This window comes from Psammomys obesus, unplaced genomic scaffold, assembly GCF_907164565.1.
Source record: "Psammomys obesus unplaced genomic scaffold, mPsaObe1.curated_primary_1811, whole genome shotgun sequence".
In the NCBI taxonomy this organism is placed as follows: Eukaryota; Metazoa; Chordata; class Mammalia; order Rodentia; family Muridae; genus Psammomys; species Psammomys obesus.
The window spans coordinates 1931200-1952162 of record NW_026591598.1 but is presented as its reverse complement, the minus strand read 5'-3'; the positions used below and the strand labels follow the sequence as shown (position 1 = coordinate 1952162).

Sequence of the window (20963 nt, the reverse complement as noted above, 5' to 3'; positions counted from 1 at the left end):
TTTGTTTTGTGGAACCCTAATGTTCCTGTCACGGCAGCTGCAGAATGAATTCTTGGCTGCTTTGATTCTGTGTGTGACTCTCTGACTATTCAGAATTCCAGGGCTGCGTCTTACCCACTAAGCCGGTGCACGGGGCTAGCTGCCGAGAGCTGCTGAGAAAACAAATAACCTGGCTTTTAGGTTTTCCAGATGAGAAGTCTCATCAGACCTTCACTGTGTGAACTCTGAATTCTGAAAGGAAATTCCAGTAATGAGCAGGGGGAAGCACAAATAAAAACATGAACATCTAGGGACTTGGAGAGGTTGCTCAGCAGTTAAGAACACTTGCTGCTTTACCAGAGACCCAGAGTTTGGTTCCCAGCACCAACATTGGGAGTCTCACAACCACTTGTAACTCTAGCCCCCAAGGATGCTTAGTCCTCTTTAGGCCTCTGCAGGTACTCGCACATGTGTGAGAATACTCATACACATTCATAAAAACTTCTTAAATCTTAAAAAACAACAAATAATGGGTGGAGAGAGCCCAGTGAATAAAGGCCCTTGCCATCAAGCATGAGGACTGAACTGATCCCTAGAACTTGCATGGTAGAAAGAACTAACTCCTGCAAATTGTCCTCTGAATGCCATGGTACATGGTACATGCATGTGTACACACACATGAGCCATGGTACAAGCGTACATACGCACAAAAATAAATTATCTAACCTGGAGAGTTGCATCAGCAGTTATAAGAGTGCTTGCCTCAAAATCATGAGGAGTAGAGTTTGGATCCTAGCACTGCCCCACTGAGTAGGAAGTTCCACAAACACCTGTATCTGTAGCTCCAAAGGCTGTGACATCTGGTCTCCAATACCACACATGCAGTGCACGCACGCACGCATGCACACACACATACACACTTTAATTAAAATTTAAAATTCCTTAAAGAATACAATCTTCTGTAGCCTCACATTGTTGGAAACCCCTCATACGATAACTGGTTTTGCATTACACTGCAGAACGGTTTCCCAGGTCTGTGGGAAGGGGCTGCAAGACAGCTAGCAGGACGTATGAAAGCCCTAATCATCTTGAGTGACACAAATGAGTAGGAGCTGGGCTTGTTCATGTTCAGATGACAGATTGCATTGAGAAGCGGGCAGATCCCTCTAGCCTAAAAGCATCCTAAAGGAAATTGCTTAAAGTGAGATTCCAAAGATCTTAGAGGAGGATTTTGAAGTTTTGTCTATGCGCTCACAATTCAGGTACAGGCAGGAAAAGTCCAAGCAGGCTAGAACTCATTCTAGCCTCATGTTTCTAGCCTGGTGTTTCTAGCCAGCTCTTTTTTTCTTTTTTCTTTTCTTTTCTTCTCTTTTCTGTTTTCTTTCTTTTCTCTTCTCTTCTCTTCTCTTTTTTCGTTTCTTGAGACACGGTTTCTCTGTGTAGCTCTGTACTCGCTTTGTAAACCAGGCTGGCCTGGAACTCACAGAGATCCGCCTGCCTCCGCCTCCCCAAGTGCTGGGATAGCAGGTGTGCACCACTGCGCCCAGCTTGATACTAGGCTTTCTTACAAGGGCTGTCTTGAAGAGAAGTCTTACATTTAGGTTTAGGAGGAACTAAGGTGGTCTTGTTGGGCAAAAGAAGGAATCACAGCTTGTGAGTTTCTTTTCTCTTTTGAAAGATTTTTATGGGTTGTTTTATTTTTAGATTATTTTATTTTATGTGTGTGAATATTTTGTTCAAATGGATGTCTGTTTATCACATGTCAGCCTGGTGCCGTGGAGATCAGAAGAGGGCATTGGATCCCTAGATCCATTGGAACTAGAGTTATAGTTGGTTGTGAGTCACCATATAGGTGCTGGGAATTGACCCTTGCTCCTCTGCAAGAACAAGTGCTCCTAACCACTGAGCCATCTCTCCAGTGCCACGAGTTTCCTTAAATAAAAATGTATTTATTTTAAGTAATTCTGCCTATTATTACACTTAAAAGAAACTCTTTTGGTTTAGAATTTAGTATTTTTTATAGAAGTAAGAAAAATTAAATTTAGCACTTAAAAATAGAATTAATAAATGTATCTGTAAACTTCCAGTGTAGACATGCCACAAGCAGTTGCATACACAAGCCTGGGGTTTCAGGGAGAGAGGCCAGTGCTCAGAACATAGGTTTGGAAGTCTCTGGCACGTGGCTATGTTTAAGGCTAAAGATGAGGGCAACACCAGGCTCAGAGCTGGCAGGGAGGAGCAGACAGCAGTGAAGCTAAGTGTTCTAGGAGGCTGTGCTCACCTGTGTCGGGTGCCATCCAAGGTCCTATCTGGAGCAGAGGTGAGGGCACAGGTGGCATCACCTTTCATTCACACAGAGTTTGTATTCTCAGGAGTTCTCAATGCATTACTTCACTGTTTACTAGTATCATTAGTCCAGTCAGTAAACAAGCATTATTGAATATAAACTTCTTTCCAGACACAGTAGTACAAAAGGTTTACAGTGTAGTACAAAGACTCCTAAACCTTAATTACATAAAGATTTCCTGGAAAGCTTGATCTGGACAGGTTCTAGAGAGTCTAGCTTAGTAGGTGTTTCCAGTATCTGTGATTTTTGATGTGGATATTCCTGGAACCACACTTGAAGAAGCTGGACCAATGAAAACTATTAAGCGTCAGTTTTATTTGTCTGTATACAACCTGACCAGCCCCATCAAGTTTCAGATAGCATCTAAAGTTTTGAACTAACTGCAAGTGTGAGAGGAGGACTGGGCTGTAACTTGGCTGATTGCTTACCTAGCAAGCATGAGGCCCTAGACTCCTTCCTCATTTAAAAGGAGTGTGGGGGCTGGAGAGAAGGCTGGCAAGCTAACTGTGCCTGTTGCTCTTGCAGTACAACTGAGTTTGCTTCCTAGCACTCAGGAGCGACCCACAATTGTGAGCCAGCTCCAGGGGGTCCAATGCCGTCTTCATGGCACCCGCGCACATGTATGTACACATACACACATACAAAGCAGTATGAGAATGATAGTAAAGTTTGCCACAGTGCTGGCAAAAATAGGGCCATATGTTTGGCTCTTAACTTGCAGGAACCACACCCCAACAAAAAATACTACAGTGCAATAAATAATAATAACTACTACTTACTAAATTTTTACTGTATTCTAAACACACTACCACATATGTTATATTAGAAATATGCGGGCTGAAGATCTGGCTCAAGAGCACTGGCTGCTCTTACTGAAGACCTAGGTTCAATTCCTAGCACTGACTTGACAGCTTTACAACTGTAACTCCAGTTCCAGGGGATTCGACATCCTTACACAGGCATACATGTAGGCTAAATACCAATGCACATAAAATAAAAATAAATTATTAGAAAGAATAAATTATTAGCCAGGTTTAATCCCAGTACTCAGGATGCAGAGGCAGAAGGATCTCTGGGTTTGAGGCTAGCCTGGTCTTTAGAGTGAGTTCCAGAATAGCCAGAGCTATACAGAGAAACCCTGTCCTGGAAAAAGAAAATAAACAAACAAACAAATAAATAAATAAATAAGAGTAGATGCATGTCCAGGAAGGTGGTCCAGTTGGTAGAATGCTGACCTAGCTTACACAAGACCCAGGATTTTGTGCTAAGCGCCACATAAACCTTCTGTTGTGGCCCACACCTATAAACCCAACCAGCTCTTGGAAGGTAGAGAGGCAGGAGGATCAAAGTTCAACATCATAGCGTTGGTGAGCAGTCTGGGATGTAAAAGCCCCCAGTGAAAAAATTTTCAAGTACATATATTAACCTTTATTTTTATTATTTTTTAATTATTTGTATATGTATGGATCTGATTGTGCGAGATCAGAGCATCAGAACTGGAGCTAAGTTACATGTGGTTGTGAGCCACCCAATGGGAGCTAGGAATCGTCCCCTGTAAGAGCAGTAAATGCTCTGAAAGGATGAGCCACCTCCACAGCATCCTTCACCACATGACTTCTGTTGGCCCTGCACATAAGTGACATACACTCCCATAAACAAACACACATACACATGAATAAAAATAAGTCTTTTTAAAAATAGAAATGAGTAGATGCAGCATGCACATATTCTTTAAGAAACTTCAAGTTCTCAAGAGAACTATATATTTTGTCATTTATTTAAACACACACACACACACACACACACAAAGTAATAGCATTTAATGTGGGTCAAGGTATATTGTTTTAATATCTTATGAGGTACATATTAGCCTTGCTCCTTAAATAGGAAACTATAGCTTTAAAAAGAGTCCTAAATTTTCACAACTGATACGTGCCAAAGCCAGAGTTTGAGCTCTGAGTTGTGCTCTTAGTCACTATATTCAACACTCTCCACAATGAAGAACATTTGGAGATTGAAGAAATGCATGCAGAAGAAAGTAATATGAACCACAGTTCAGGAACTCTCAGTCTCTGTTGAAAGTTTAGTAATGATTTCTTTCAGTCTTACAGAGCTTTTTCTGATAATAGATGTCTGCTTTAAAAAAAAAAAAAAAAAAAAAAAAGCCCTGGAACAGAGACAAACAAAATCCACACTTCTGGGTCCTCATAAACTATACTTTCTTCCTTTGGTAATTTTCTCATAGCCTTGGGTTTATGCTTTTTTGTCTACATGCACATTTTTTTGATAATATGATAACCTTAGACATGTGTGGGTGGCATTTTGTATTCTTCATGATACTTTGGTGAGATTTTCTCTTGGTAAATTTCCCGCAGAGAAAGAGAGAGAGAGAGAGATAGACCGACAGACAGACAAACGGACAGATTCGTTGACCACAGTTTAATCATTTCAAGCTGTTGGGTGTGTAGGCATATTCTATTATTACTACAAACCAGGGAGCATAAGTGGAGCAGGGTGACAGTCACTCCACTGATGCCAAGGATTTATATTGATACAGTTTTTCTCTGGGTATTGAACAGCTTGCAAATGTTAATGCCCTTTCCATTAGTTCCAAAGGACCCTGGATGTTTTAATTCTGTCCCATGCTTTGGACTGTCTTTTCCTTAGGATCTAAGCGCTCTTCCCACAGCAATGCTTACTTTTATGGCTTCTTCAAGAACAAGAGAATAGTTTTGTTTGACACTCTGCTAGAAGAGTACTCTATGCTAAACAAAGACAAACAGGAGGAGCCTGGCATGGAACCCCGAAATGATGGCGAAGGGGACAGTGAAGAAGTAAAAGCTAAAGTGAAAGTGAGTTCTTTTTTCCTCAGAGACTTTGACTTAGTTTTTATATACAGTTTCTTTGACAGATCATAATAATGCCAGTTTCTTTGCTGTAAGTAGTGTTCACCACAAAATATAATACTGCAATTTTTTCAAGTTCTGCTATTTGGGAGAAGTAAATGACTACCATTATCAATATGCTAAACTACTTTGCAAGCTTTCACAACATTGAAATTAAAAGACCTTATTTTACCAGTCCTGTTACTAGCTCTGTGGGGGGGGGGGTGCACATGCACGCACCATGGCATACATGGAAATCAGGACAACTTGTGGGGGTTGAGTCTCCCCTACCACTGGAGGTCCTGGGGATTGAACTCAGCTAGTCAGGATTGGTGACATTCGCTGTGGGAAGACACGGTTTAAGCCAATAAAAGTCTATAGTGGGCCATCGACTCCACTGTGTAATCTGTAGCCCCGTGTAGTCCCAAGCCTTTTTAGAGTGAACTTTTAAGCACAAAAACCATACCCTGAATTGATGTGCTTCAGCTAACCAGAACAGTTAGCCAGAAGTGGAACTATGGAAGCTAAAGAGCAAGGTTAGTACATTTAGAGACTTCTCAGAACTATGGACTTTGATGGATTAGGTCTTTGTTTTCATCTTGGCAGGTGGTGCTGTCTCCATGCTGAGTTTTATGGCCTGAATGGTACTTCCACCATGGAGTCAGTTGTGTTAAGGTCTGGGGCCCTGTTACAACAATCACCTTTACCCAATGAGCCATCTCATTGACCCGTATTCCTTTTATGCTTATAATCAAAGAATTTCTGCAGACAAAATAAGGAGGTGAACGTTTAGTTTTTAGTGTAATTGAGACATAGCAGTCAGTAGGCTTTACTGGCTTTACTTTGGCAGTAGACAGAACAGAGACCTGGTCCTGTCATTTAGTCACTGAGGAACCTTGGGTACATTATGTATTAGTTTTATTTGTTTTTAACACTTATGAAGTATGTACTTTTTACTGAACGACTTTGCTTGGCATTAAAAATACAAAAGGAGCCCGGGGATGGCGATGCACACCTTTCACCACAGCCCACGAGAGGCGGAGACGAGTGATTAAAGGCCAGCCTGGTCTGCAGAGCAAGTGCCAGGGCTGTCAAAAGTAAAAGCAGGGACTGGGAATGTGGCTCAGTTGGTAAAGGGCTTGCCTAGCATGCACAAAGCCTAATTCAATGCACAGCACCAAAGAAACCAGTCATGATGACTCACACCTGTAATCACAGCACTCAGTAGGTGGAGGCAGGGATCAGAAATTAGAGCTCATTTTTACTTTTGCATTATAAGTTCAAGGCTAGCCTGGGAGATGTGAGATGCTTTCTCAAAATTGGAAAAAAAAAATTTTTTTTTTTTTTGAAGAGTAGTTTAATCTTTATAAACTTAGAGTGTAAAGAGGGAGTGATCAGGCAAACATCCTTTGCTTAGATACTGGAAAGATATATAGATATAAAATGCCAGGGAATATAAGAGAAGGCATTTCTTCCTTTCACTTTTTATTTATACACAGTGTGTATGTGCACACTTGTGTGAGTGTGTGTTTGTGTGAGTGGCATATATGCATGCCATAGCATGTTTCTAGAGGTCAGAGAACAATTTTGTGACATCGATTCTTCTACCTTTTCATAAGTTCCAAGGATCAAAGTCAGGTCCCCAGGCTTGTTGGCAAAGACATTTACCCATCAAGCTCTCTCACTGGCCCAGGAAAACTTTCCTGGGTTTGTTTGTTTTTAAGACAGGGTCTCTGTATGTAGCTCTGACTGCCCTGAAACTCACTATGTAGACCAGGCTGCCTTCAAACTCAGAGATCCACTCCCAAGTGCTGATATTAATGGCCGGAGCTGTCATACCTAGCCCCCCAAAAAACTTTTCTTAAGTTGGACCTAAGAGTCTAAACATATTGCTGGATGAGGTCAGCTAATGCTGACTAGAAAAATTTTAAAGTACTAAGAATGAATAGATGAGGAGGGTAGCAAGAAATGATAATAATCTTTAGAAACAACCCCTAGTGTTTATATGAGGGATTGCATCTGTCCTTGTTTTGGTGTCATGTGAGATGAGTTTAGACCCCTAGTCACTCACCAGCTACATAACTCCAGGCAAGTAATTTAAGCTTTCTGGGTGTTTGATTCCTTCAGGCAAAGGGGAGGCTGACAGCAGTTTTCAACCTCAACATTACTAGATAGTCTTTTTTGTGGCCACTAGAGACGAGTGACACCTCTCTTACCCACTCACATGTTACAACCGAAATACTCCCCAGATGTTACCAGATGTTCTTGGGTGAGAGTGGAGTAGAGTCAGAATGATGCAAGATCTCTCGTGGTTGGGAAATGTTGGTATAAAGATGCTCACCTTTTAGGGTTGCGAGGTGAAATTAAAAACACCCGTGAAATCTCCTGTGCTTTTCCTTTTAAGTTCTGAAAGATAACGATTGTCATTTGAGCATTTGTTTTTATTTTAAAGGGGTTTTTATTTTAAAGCATTTGTTTTTATTTTTATCTAGTAGGTGACTTTACCAGTGATGACTATGTAGATGAGACAGTTTCTGTGCAAGGATTAAATAGTATGGTAAAGGGATTAATGCCTTCAAATTCTAAAAGGACTTATTTGCAATTATGTGTATGAGTGTGTGGGTGGCTGTGTAAGTGCATGTGAATGCAGGTGCCAGTGGAGTCCAGAAAAGGGTGTCTGAGTCCCCTGGAGCTGGAGTTAGAGGGGATTATGAGCCACTTGACGTGGATATTGGGAACCAAACCTAGATTCTCTGGAGATCAGGAATCACTCTTAACTTAGAAGTTAAGACTGTGTGTTGTTTGTTTGTTTTATTAGATTTATTCATTTGTGTGTATGTGTGTGTGTTTATGTGTCTGTATGTACCATGTGCAAGCTTAGTGCCTTCAGAGGTCAGAAGAGGGTATCAGCTATCCTGGAACTGGGGTTATGGATGATATGGGTGTTGGGAATCCAACCGGGGCCCTCTACAAGAACCATAAGTGCTCCTAACTATTAGTCCAGCCCTTGGGTTGTTTGTTTGGGAGTTTTTGTTTTTGTTTGCTTGAGACAGAGTCTTGTGTGGCTGAGATGGCCCAGTGGTTAAGAACACTTGTTCTATGGACTTGAGGACCTGAATTCGAATCTGTGGCAGCTATTTCTCCAGCCCGTTGTACCTGCTTTAATCTTGAAGACCCCTGAGGGGTTTAGAGTACAGGTCTAGTGAGATTTGCATTTGTGCTGCTCCATTTCTTTTTTCTTTTTCTTTTCCTGCTTTTTCTATCAGAGATCGTATTGATTAACTTGAATTTGAGTTTCTTTCTTAAAAAAGTTCGGTTATTACGATTGTATGTTCAGGGCATGGGCATTCACTGTAGTCTATCATATACAGTCCTCTGCTCCTAACAGGTCACTGTGTTTCCTGTCAGTGTTTCCAGTGGAAGTATGCATAACTGTTGCTTGATGACAGTCATCATGAACAGTTTCTATGTCAGAACAAACTTTGAGGATGAAGTTTCTGATGGGTTTACGACGTGGCTGCCAAGTGCTTTCCTTATGACTTGTTGAATGACCCCTTACCTTACGCATAAAGATCTGTGCTTTTTCCAGTGTTTTTTTCTAATCTAAGTTAGTCTAGGGTGTTAAACTTAGTGAAGTTGGAGTCTCTCTTGTGTATAGTTATCTCTTTCGGGGACACCAAAGCCTCTCACATGGAGTGAATGCTCTGTTAAGTGAAGTTCTGTATTAGAGTCTGCTTGTTTAATTAGAATCAATGAAGGGATATTACTGGGTCAATGCTAAAGATACAAATGACTTCAGGGTTGCTAATTGGTTATTTTCCTCTTTTTCCCCTTTGATTCAGAATAAGAAACAAGGATGTAAAAATGAGGAGGTGCTGGCTGTACTTGGCCATGAGCTGGGGCACTGGAAGTTGGGACATACAGTAAAAAATATCATTATTAGTCAGGTAAGTTTGGCGTACTTACAATTATACTTTGTTTTGTTTTGTTTGAGACAGGGTCTCATGTAGCCCAGACTGGCCTGGAGCTCACTATGTAACCAAAGATGACCTTGAACTCCTAGTCCCTCCGTCTTTGCCTTCCACTTGCTGGAACTACAGATAGTCATCATCACTCTGCCTCAGTGACATTTCTGTAAAGGAGTAGTTAGAATGGCAGAAAGGTGAGCATGGTGGTGCTCACTTGTGATCTTAAGTGCTCAAGTGACCCAAGCAGAAAGATGGCAGGTTGATGGAGCTGGTGAGATGGTTGAGCAGTTGAAGGTGCTTGCTGCCAAGCCTCAGTTCAATCCCCAGGACTCACATGGTGGAAGAAGAGAAGCTACTCCCTCAAGTTTCCTTGGACTTCCACACTCCCACTGTGACATGTGTTCTTGTGCACACATGTACATAAGCTAAATCAATCAATCAATCAATCAATCAATCAATCAATCAATCAATAAAAATCTTTAGAAGCTGAAGGCCATTCTAAGTTAGATAGTAATTTCCAGACCAAACTGAGCTACATAGTGAGACTTGGTCTTAAAAAGAAAAGCTAAGCAAGTAAATTAAATTATGACAGTCCCGAGACATTATACAGCAATGGGTCAAGACAGACTTCAAGCCAGGAGTGATTGTACAGGCTTGTAATCCCAGCATTCAGGAAGCCTGAGGCAGGAGGATCTCAATTTTGAGGCCAAACTACCTGACTTCTCTTTGTGGTTGGTTCCCTGAGTTTACATATGTGACCTGAGGCAATTCCTTAATGTCTGTCTGCCTCCATTTCTTCATTGAGTAATATAGTATAGAGCTAGTTAAGAATTAAATGAATAGTACTGGCAGAGTTTGGAATGGACCGGGAGCATGGTGAACATATTATTGTTTATTGCTGTCACTACCATGGCTATCACTTCTAGAATTGCTCAGATACATGAGCTGTGAAAACCAAAAAGAAGCAAAAGTAGGTAAGTTGTATATTAAAATGCTTTTCTAAGGTTAGTGAGATTGTTCAGCATGTAAAGACACTTGCCACCAAGCCTGACAATGTTAGATTGATTTCTGAGACGCGCCTGGTGGAAGGGGAGAGCTAACTCCTGCAGGTTGTCCTTCTGACTACCACATTTGCTGTGGCATACTTGCCACCACAAAAACACATACACATGAAAACAAAAATAAATAAGTCATAAGTATAAAAAATAGACACTATAAACTTGCTCTGTAGACCAAGGCAGCCTCTGCCTCCCGCGTCCTGGGATTAAAGGTATGCACTGCCCTGCCCAGCTTCTATATTTCTAGTTTTTAAAGGTTTTAAAAGAATCTTTTGTAAAATAAAATTTTTAAAAGTGTTTTTTATGATTATTTTATCATATGTAAGTCTGTGTCCATGCATATGGGTATGTGTACTTGAGAGCAGGTGCCCACAGAGGCCAGAGGTATAGGAGCCCCTGGAGCTAGAGTTAAAGGTGGTTATGAGCCACATGATGTTGGTGCTGGAAACTGAGCCCATATTCTTTGCAAGAGCAGCAAATGCTGTTAACCGCCGAACCATCTCTCTAGCCCTAAAAATCTAATTTTTTCCATGAGGGCATTTTGGCACTTCAGCTGGTGCCAGCATAGCTATTATTTTGTATATGTTATATATGAAGTTATGAGATTAAAGGTGTATCCCTTCAATCTCAGCACAGAGGAGACTGAGGCAGGAGGACTGTGAATGTGAGGCAAGACCCTGAGTCTTAGTTAGGGTTTCTGTTGTGATAAAGCACTATGACCAAAAACGACTTGGGAAGGAAAGGATCTATTTCATCTTAAAAATTCTTAAGTCACACTGCATCACTGCAGGAAGTTCAGGCAGGAACTCGGAGGCAGAAGCCATCAAGGAATGCTGCTTACTTGCTTGCCAAGCTTACTTGCTTGCTTACACCACCTAGGACTACCTGCTCAGGGGTGGCACAATTCAGTCCCTTCCCATATCAATCATCAATCAAGAAAATACCCTACAGATTTGCCTACAGGCAATCTGGTGGAGACATTTTTTCATTTGTGGTTCCTCGCCCCAGATATGTCAAGGTTTATATCAAGTTGACAAAACCAACCAGCACATCCTGTGTCAAATGAAACATAACCAAAACTAACCTAAAACTTCTCCCCTCTCATTTAAAAGTTATTATATATTCACTGAAAATTATAGAAAGCATTAAAAAAAAAGGAAACTTCTCAGGTTATTGCTAGTCTTTATAAACCACGTCATTTTTAGGCTCTGGCTGAAACAGCAGTTAACCTTGTTGGCTGATTCTAAGTACATACAGCCTTAAATGAGTCTTGCTTGTATGTTTTTTGAGATAGCCTCTCATAGACCAGGATGGCTTTTAACTTGTAATCCTCCTGCCCCTCATATATGTACATATATATATGTGTGTGTATATATATATATGTGTGTGTGTGTGTGTGTCTGTATGTGACACACACACACATTTTTTTTTCAGGTAGGTTTTTGTTGCTGTGATAACATCATGACCAAAAACAACTTGTGGAAGAAAGGGTTTATTTCATCTTACAGCTTTCAGGTCACACTCTATCACTGAGGGAAGTCACAGCAGAGCAAGAACCTGGAAGCCGAGGATATAGAACAGCTGCCCTCAACCTGGGTAGAGACCCCTTTGGGGCATATCAGATATTTATGTTACAGTTCGTAACAGTAACAAAATCACAGTTAGGAAATAGCAACAAAATAATTTCATGGTGGGGGGTCACCACAACATGAGGAACTGTATTAAAGGGTCTCAGCATTTGGTTGAGAACCTCAGGTCCGTAAAGGAATGTTGCTTTACCGGCCTGCTCCTGCTTGCTTGTGCAACCCAGGACTGTCTGCCAGGCGTAGCACCATCCGTGAGCTGGGCCCTCCCACAGCTGTCGTTAATCAAGAAAATGCACTGCAGGTTTGCTTAGCATCGTAGTAACATACAGTGTTATGTTCTGTTTTCTAGATGAATTCGTTCCTGTGTTTTTTCTTGTTTGCTGTATTGATTGGTCGAAGGGAACTTTTTGCCGCCTTTGGTTTTTATGACAACCAACCCACTCTGATTGGACTTTTGATAATCTTTCAGTTTATTTTCTCACCTTACAATGAGGTAATGTATGCTTTTTAAAATTACCACATATATGTTTATGTCTGTTTTAAGTTTAGACTCTTTAGGGTCGTGTGAAAATAAATCAATAGAGCCCTGCAGCCTTCTAGTTCCTCACTGATTGACTGAGCAGTATAAAGGTAGCAGAGAAGGCTGAGTCTAAGTGCTCGCAGTACTGTTAGGAGGTAGAAGAAGAGAACTGGCGCAATGAAACCTTGACACGCGTACTCCAGAGTGTCAGAGCTGGGGTCGTGTCCTAGTCCATGCTAATCAATGTGGACACGAAAATCTGTGTGTGAGAGGACAGAACAAATAACTGAGTAGGTGACAGCTAGACTGGACAGGACTGTGTGACAGTGTTCCTGATTGTTCGCAGTAACTTCAGGGTTCCTTCCGGTACCCACCAAACCAAAAGTGGCTATTCCACAGGTGAGTAGGAAGCACTCTGGATCAGATCCTTTACTTGTGTTAAGACATGGGTTGATGAGACTGTATTTCAGAGCAGAATCTCGCTGTGTTCGGTAAGGCTTCCAGAAGCTAAGCAGTACTGTTGGTGATCTTGAGAAACCTCCATTCATCCTGAGACAGGTTCTTTTATTATTGTTATTATTAATTACAGTTTATTCACTTTATATCCTGCACCTCCTCCCGAGACAGCTGCTTGAGCAGTGGCTCTTAACCTGTCTAATACAGCTCTTCATGTGGTGACCGTCCAACCATAAAGTTCTCTTCATTGCTACTTTATAACTGGAATTTTGCTACTGTTAGGAATTGTGATGTAAATGCATGATATACAGAGTATCTGATACGAGGCTTCTGGGAAAGGGTCATCCTTACCTCTAACAGTGTGGTGACCCACAGGCTGAGGATCTCGGCTCTAGAGGAAGGGTCATAAGAGAAGTGGCTGTAAAGCGTTATTCACGTGAGCTAAATATATCTTGCAGAGAGCGTGTATTTATTGTTTTTAAATTACAGATACTATAGACTATTTTTGTTTTTAAGATTTATTTTTATTATTTTTAATTGTGTATGATGTTTGTATATGGCATGTACAACTGAATGCAGGTGCCAGCAGAGGCCAGAGTTGGTGAATGCTCCTAGAGCTGGAGGTACAGGCCCCTGGCAGGGTTGCTGGGAATCCAGCCTGTGTGCCTGGAAGAACAGTACATGCTGGTAACTGCTGAGCTCTCTCTCCAGCCCCTGATTGTTGATGAATATATTCATAAAATGCCTTATGCAGTTTGGTGCTTGGACATGATGCAGAGCTGGGTGGCAGCGCACACCTTTAATCCCAGCACTTGAGAGGCAGAGGCTGGTGGAGCTCTTGAGCCTGGTTTACAGAGTGACTTCCAGGACAGCCAGGGCTGCACCTTATAAAACAGCAGCAAAACATGATACAGGATGCTTTTGTCAGTCTCAGATGTCGTGAGGACACTGCACATACATAGTAAATGATCCCAAAACAACTTGCTTTTTAAGAGTTTTGCTAATTTGGCTAATTTTTTTCTTCCCCTTTTGGGCTGATAATATCACTGTGGTTTTCCACTAGTCTGTGTTCAGTTTTCTTTAACTTGATGCCTTTGCCTAGAAAGTCTGACAGCCCAGCTCAGAGGCAGGGCGCAGAAGGAGTGCTCCCGAAGCAGGGAGGAAGGTGCTCCCTCTGAGGCAGGGCTTGGGGTGATCCTGACGTTTTGGCATCTGTTTGGGCTACTCAAGGATTTTTATTTTATTTTATTTTATTTTTGTCTTAGCTCCTTACCCAGTAGTTGAATTCACTTCAAAAATACTGAAATAAACACGGAGTATTAGAGTGGTGTGCAATGTGATTCATCTACAGAGGTCCTAACAACTAATTACAGTCTTGAGTTGCCCAGGAGATGTCTTTCACAGGCGCTGGGTATTTAGCCTGGTGTCTTGTAAGCAGCACCAGAGTTTAAGGGGTCGAATAGGAAAGATACTTTCCTGGCATTGCCCTTTCAAAGCAGTTGGAGGACTAGCCCGTGGTTAGGAGTTAGGCTGCTCTCCTGAGGACATAGGGTTCAGTTCCTGGAACTCACACAAGTGCTGCCTGCAACTCCAGCTCTGAGGGTTCTAACAGTCTGCCATCTGAAGGCTCCTGTCCTCATGTGCCCACCCTGCGTACATACATAATTTAAAATAAACTTTTAAGAAATGTTGGAAACAGGTGGTTACTAGTTTGTTTGCTTATATTTATTTATGTATTACAGCAAAAGTCAAAGACTGGTTGACAAGGGTACTTAAAAGACTTGAGGGATTTTTTTATAGTTCTGACAACTGAACCCAAGACCTCACATGTGCTAGGTGAGCATTGAGATAAAGTTACTAGGGCCAGTGCGTGAAGGTTGGAGTTGCCTCTCCCCCTGCCCTTCCTCTCTGCCTTGAGACAGGGCCTCACTGTGTTGCTAATATGGCTGGCCTCAGTAACTGGAGTGTTAGCTACACACCGCCACATCTGCCTCAGAAAGCCAAACCAAAATGTATAGTCAAGATCTGAAAGAGATTTCATGAAGAATTTGGTGGCAGCAAACATCTCACAAACTTTATTAGGAAACTACTATTTGTTAGTGATACGAGATATATACAGAGAGAGAGTTGTATACATAAGAATGCTTGCCCATGTGTGTGCCTGTGGAGACCAGAGGTTAACACTGGATGCCTTCCTCTGTTGCTCTCCAAGGCCAGACGTTAATATCAGGAATCTTTCTGTGTCCCTGAACCTGGCTGCCCAGTAAGCCCCTGAGATCTGCCTCAACTCCCCCATCCCTAGCACTCAGGCTTCTGATGTACATTTGGCTTTTCAGTGCTGTAAAATCAAACTTGGGTCCTCAGGTACTTTACCCACAGGGCCTTCTCCACAGTCCCAAAAGCAAAAAAAAAAAAGAAAAAAAAAGTAAAAAATATTTTTTTAAAGATGTATTTATGCCTTTAATCAGGTTGGAGTAGGGAGGGGTAGGGGTGATCCTGATGTTTGGCATCTGATTGATTTACTCAAGGAGTTGTCTGTGAGTTGAGGCCAGCCTGATCTACAAAGGGAGCCCAGGACAGCCAAGGCTACACAGAGACCCTTTCTCTAAAAGCAAACACAACAACAACAAAGATGTATTCACTTACTTGTTTTTATCTATGTGTGTGCTCATCTGCATGTACACTTGCATGCCAGAAAAGGGCATCAGATCTCGTTATGTGTGGTTGTGAGCCACCTTGTGGTTGCTGGGAATTGAACTCAGGATCTCTAGAAGAACAGCCACTGCTCTTGACCACAGAGGCATCTCTCTAGCCCCATCACAATATTTTTTGAAATATACGGCATGCCAGTCAATCTGCAACACTTGGGTATACAAAGACCTTTTTTTTTTTTTTTCCCTTTGGTTTTTCAAGTCAGGGTCTTTGTGAACTTACTCTGGAGATATTGACATAGACACACTTAGAGAACATTCAGTTCTGACTCGGAAGGCTGAAGTGGGATGGTGAGTGTGAAGCCAGCTGCATAGCAAGACCAGGTCAATAACAAAACAAAATCTGCAACTGTTGTCAGAGGCGCTGCCATATTTTTACAATAATCTCAGAGAAGACTGTTACTAAAGATAGAATGTTAAAAGTGATCCTGTGGGGCTGGAGAGATGGCTCAGTGGTTAGAGTACTCACTGCCCTTGCAGAGGACCTAGGTTCAGTTTCCAGCACTTCTGTGATGATTCATAACCATCCGTAACTCCAGTTCAAAGGGATCATGAGGCTCTCTTCTGACCTCTTTGGTCACCAGGCAAAACACAAAGTAAATATTTGAAAAAGAAGCTCTGGATGCAGCCAGCGCTTGGGATGCAGGGACAGAGGATGAGGAGTTCAAGGTCAGCCTGGTTTATATGAAACCTTGTCTCAGAAAAACAAAGACAAAGAGTATCAGAGACAGAGTGAGCCAGGTCTGACGCTGGTTTGGACTGGCTTTGGAGTCACCCTTTCATAAGATCTATACCTGTTTCTGGTCTGTTTGCTTGGGGTGGGGAGGCTCAGTTTGACATAGTCCCCCACCTTGAGCCCCCACGTCATAGTCTTTTAGGTTTGGCTTGGCTTTCTCACGTCCTGACTAACTTCCTGCAGAGCCTGGCTCATGAAGACTTCAGTGATGACAGAGGTGCCCAGCGGCTGAAACCTTTGCTTTCCTTCTGCAGGTTCTGTCTTTCTGTCTCACAGTCCTGAGCCGCAGATTTGAGTTTCAAGCCGACGCTTTTGCCAAGAAACTTGGGAAGGCTAAAGACTTATATTCCGCTTTGATCAAGCTAAACAAAGATAACTTAGGATTCCCGGTTTCTGACTGGCTGTTCTCAACGTGGCACTACTCGCACCCACCACTTCTGGAGAGGCTTCAGGCTTTGAAAGACACAAAGCAAGACTGAGCCAGCTGCTCAGGTTCCCTGACTGGACACACGTGCAGTTATTTCTGTCCTGGCAGCATGTTCCAGCTCTTGATGTTTTTAATTTTTTAAGAAAAATGATTAAGTACATAAAAGTCCAGATTTAAATACATTTACTATCTCATTTCAAAAATGATTTTAATAATCCATTTCTTAAAACACTGGATATAGTCTTGAGGCTTAATATTTTTAAAGCAGTTTTATCTCGCATCTGGCTTACCATCAGTTTGTAAAATTATTTAAGGAAATGCACAACTCATTTTATTTCCTCACTGTGTGGAATCTGCATATAGGGTGTTTAGGTCATATGTTTAAAGGTGGAAACACCACCTCCAGGCACTTTCTGCGAGGCAGAAACAAAGCGTGATCCCAAATCATTGTGCTTGTACCTATGTGGAATTTGTTTTTACCTTAATGCTGTTGCGATTTATCTAGCCAATCAGTGTTTTTAAATAAGAAAGAAAAGTAAAAATTAGTAAGGCTAATGCTGCTGAAATGCACGCTGTTAGACATGCTACACTGTTGTAATTGCAAAGTTTTCTGTTCCCTTTCTTGACACACACCAATCAGGAGTCCTCTCCTTTCCTGTTTTTGAGATAAGGTCTTACTCTAACCCTTTCTGACCCCAAATTCATTCTTTTTTTTTTTTTTCCTTTTGGTTTTTCAAGACAGGGTTTCTCTGTATGATAAGCCCTGGCTAGCCTTGAACTCACAGAGATCTACCTGCCTCTGCCTGCCAACTGCTGGAATCAAAGGCACGTGCCACCACACTCAGCTCCCATTGTTTAGCCCAGAATAGCTGGGATGGCCTAGAACCTTTATCAGGCCTCCTGTCCTGGTCTCCAAATGCCAGGATTGCAAGTGTGAGCCGTCACACACAGTTTAGGAGTTAACAATAATGCTTGAAATTAAAAACCTTCTAAATCATTGAGTTTGGGTTTGCTTTCAAGACAGTCTTAATTTTAAACCAGGCTTGATAGCACTTACCTTTAATCCCAGTGATTGAGGCAGAGGCAGGTGGACCTGTGAGCTGAGGCCAAGCCTGGCAAGTTCCAGGCCAGCCAGGGTTACATAGTGAAACTCTGTCTCTAGAAAGAGAGACAGGAAGGAAAAAAGTCTGTCTCAATTTTTATCTTTCCTTCCACCTTACCTTATTAGTGATAATCTAGCCTTCTCTCATTCATTTTTTTCCCCCAGTAAAATAATAGTACATCCTTCTCACTTTGCAGAAGTTGTTGTATTGTAGACATTTCCCAGTGTCAATTGTGGCAGAATATGAAAAAAAGAGATTACATTTGAAAAGATACGAAGGTGAAATATTCATGATTCTCATATAACAGGAAAAATATAGTTTTTTATCTTTTTTCAAGGACAGAAGTGTCTGCTTTTATTTTTGTAATTTTTTTATTCACAAGTCTTAATTAGGCCAGCTTCCATCTTTTTAAAATTATAATTCTTGGTAGGCAGGCAGATGTTTACTTGCAGAGAAAGCATCATAAAAGATTTCCAGTGGGAGAAGGTGCGTGCTTGACTGCCTCTATTGTCTGTCCACGTCCTGGATGAGAATCATCCTGCGCTTGCCGCTGCCAGCGAGTGGGAGCATGCACCTCCTGGGCATTTTCTCCACATGGGACTGACCGTTCGCCGTGATGTCTGTGCCCGCTGCCATGTGAGTGATGCCTTCCCGTGAACTGGCAGAGCTCTAGTTCAGTACTGCATCGTTCATCTCCTACAGCTACGCAAAGCAGCCCACGGTTTCTCTCCAGCATCCTCTCCTGTGACTTCATGCTCAGATAACTGCCTCTCCTTCCTTCTGTGCCTTTAAAACACATTTCAGTTCTGCACAAGTGAGACATTAAAAACTGCCAATGCAGATTTACATCCTGGTGTTGGGTTTGGTGTGATTTGTGCGCCACATGTTACCCAGACGCGCTGGTCACCTACAGAACAGTGCGACCATGGACTTGGTGAGCAGCCCTGAGTTGCAGTGGCATCAGCCCCAGCGCCCCTCAGGGCTGCCTCCCGCCTGTCCAGCAGGCGCATCACCAGTTCTTGCTCACGCTCCCTCAGAAGCAGCATTTGGAGTTATTCCTTCCCCACTGTTGCAACCTCACACTGTCGTGGGCTTGCTTACTGTTCTGGCTGCCCTCTGGCTCCTCTGTCATCCAGATCAATCGGGAGATACCCCTGCGTATTCTGGAGCCACAAAAGCAGGGTTGCCTCTACCGACAAACAGAGGACCACCTGCTGGGCCAGAGCTCCCCTCTGACCCTCAGTTACAGTAAGTAAGATGCAGTGGTCCCCTCTCACTGTAGTCCGTATGTCTGCCCATGCCAGACATACTAACAACGTTTGTCAAGTTGTTGAAGAGAGACTTTCTCCTGAGTTACGGTTCCATGTATTCCAGGCTAGCCTCAACCCCACTGTGTAGCTGAGGATGACCTTGAACTCTGGGATCTTCCCGTTTCCACTTCCTGAGTGCCGGAATCACAGGGCAGCATAAGCCACCATGCTTAGGTGATGCTTGGGACTGAACCCAGAGCTTGCATGTGCTCAACAGGCACTGTGTCCACTGAGGCCCAGGCCAGACTCTACACAGAACATGCTGTCAAAACTGTTCTGTTAGTTACTGTTAACCTCTCACTGGGCCTAATTTAGAAGCTAGACTTCATCACAGGTATGTGTGTATAGAAAAGAATGATAGTGGGACCCAGTGACAGGGCACTGTGGGCATCTGGAGGCCTCTTAGAAAGGGGGAACTATAAGAATAAAAGCCTTGAAACAAGTGAGCAGCTGCACCAGAAGGCCGGAGTGGCAATGGTGAGTGCTAGAGGGACTGGGAGGTAAAGCAGGAAGGACAGGTTTTACTGGACCTTGCTTGCCACTCTGAAATCAGGCTTTGGAGGTGGGGGTGTGTGACTCGGTTGAGTACCTGCCTAGGATGCACAGGGTCCTGGGTTTGAGGATGGAGAGGATTTAGACTTTTACTTGGGTGTGATAGAAAGCCATTGAAGGCTTAGGCCATGGTGTAGCTTCTTAGTCCTACAGGCTAGCCCTGGTTCCTACCGTAGATGTGAGTGCTTGGTGGAATCTGCTCACCCTTGTGACAAGAAATCTTGGTGTTCCCTGGAGTGGTAATTGGGGAGGCACTACAGGGTATGACCAGGAGGAGCCATGTTGAATCTCTGGGGCAGCTGAACCATCTAGCTGTAATGTTCTTTCTGGAAAAATGTCAAGTTTCCTCTGTGTCTGTGTGTCCGTGTGTGTGTGTTACTGAGGACCAAATGCAGGGTCTCACTCATGCTAGGCCAGTGCTCTATCACAGTACCCCCAACATCATTTTGGCTGTTCAAGGTTCAGTTGGGGAGGGTCAGGGTCCTGCTCTTGGTGCAAGCAACTACTGCAACTCTGCCGTACACAGGCTGCCACCAAGTCTCTTTATTCCTAGTTTGGTAACTAGTAGAGTCTTGTTTCTTTGTGTCCTGAATATATTTTTATTAGTATAATAAATACTGCGCACTTACTATATACCTGGCACTATGCTGAAAAGCGGAACAGTGAACAAGAGAGGCCAAGTTCCTTCCTAGAGTTTCTATTCTAGTGTCTTAGGTCAAACAGAAGCACTAAGGAGAAACAGGCAGCCTCGGATGGGGTGTCTGCAGTGCCGGGAAGGGTGGGGTCACTGTTAGGCCAAGGGTGAAGCAAGGTGCTTGGAGTAAGGATAGTTGGTGGAGCAGCATTTGCAGCAGCAGGTACAGCATGTGTGTGGCACGGCGTGCTTGAGCAGCCCAGGGAGTATCATGGCTGGAATAGGATGGACTGGGGCCAGAGCATGGGGGTGCATTCAGAGAGGTATGCGGGAGACTCATCACATTGATGTGATCAGAGAGAAATGCACCGCCAGGAAGCTGCAGAAGGCACAGACCACTGGTGCTTAGGAATTTCAGAACTGAGGTGCAATTGAGTACGATTTGTGAACCCTCAGTTTCTCTTATCATTAAAACCATCCAGTGTGTCCTACTCACTAAGTCACAGAGGGGACCAGGGAGGGCTCCTAAGCCAGCACATGAAGAGACATCAAGGAGTCGGGATCTCTCTTGGCACCAGACCAAGTATGGAATCCTGTGTCTCAAGAGAGAGCCACTGCCACCACCCATGCCCTATGGGTACCTGAGTGTCTGCTCAGGGCCAAGGCAGCCAGCCCTCTTCCCTTCATTAGG

At 43.0% G+C, this 20963-nt stretch overlaps 1 protein-coding gene across 1 annotated transcript in view; it reads left to right on the top strand.

The window, feature by feature from the left end:
- Positions 1-18624, top strand: part of Zmpste24 (zinc metallopeptidase STE24) — a 35172-nt gene extending 16548 nt beyond the window's left edge. The window contains exons 7-10 of the mRNA XM_055611371.1: positions 4994-5178; positions 9054-9158; positions 12173-12316; positions 16501-18624. Of these exons, the coding sequence (XP_055467346.1) occupies positions 4994-5178; positions 9054-9158; positions 12173-12316; positions 16501-16725 (659 nt within the window). The 3' untranslated portion in view covers positions 16726-18624. The remainder of the gene's footprint in view (positions 1-4993; positions 5179-9053; positions 9159-12172; positions 12317-16500) is intronic.
- Positions 18625-20963: the final 2339 nt, after the last annotated feature.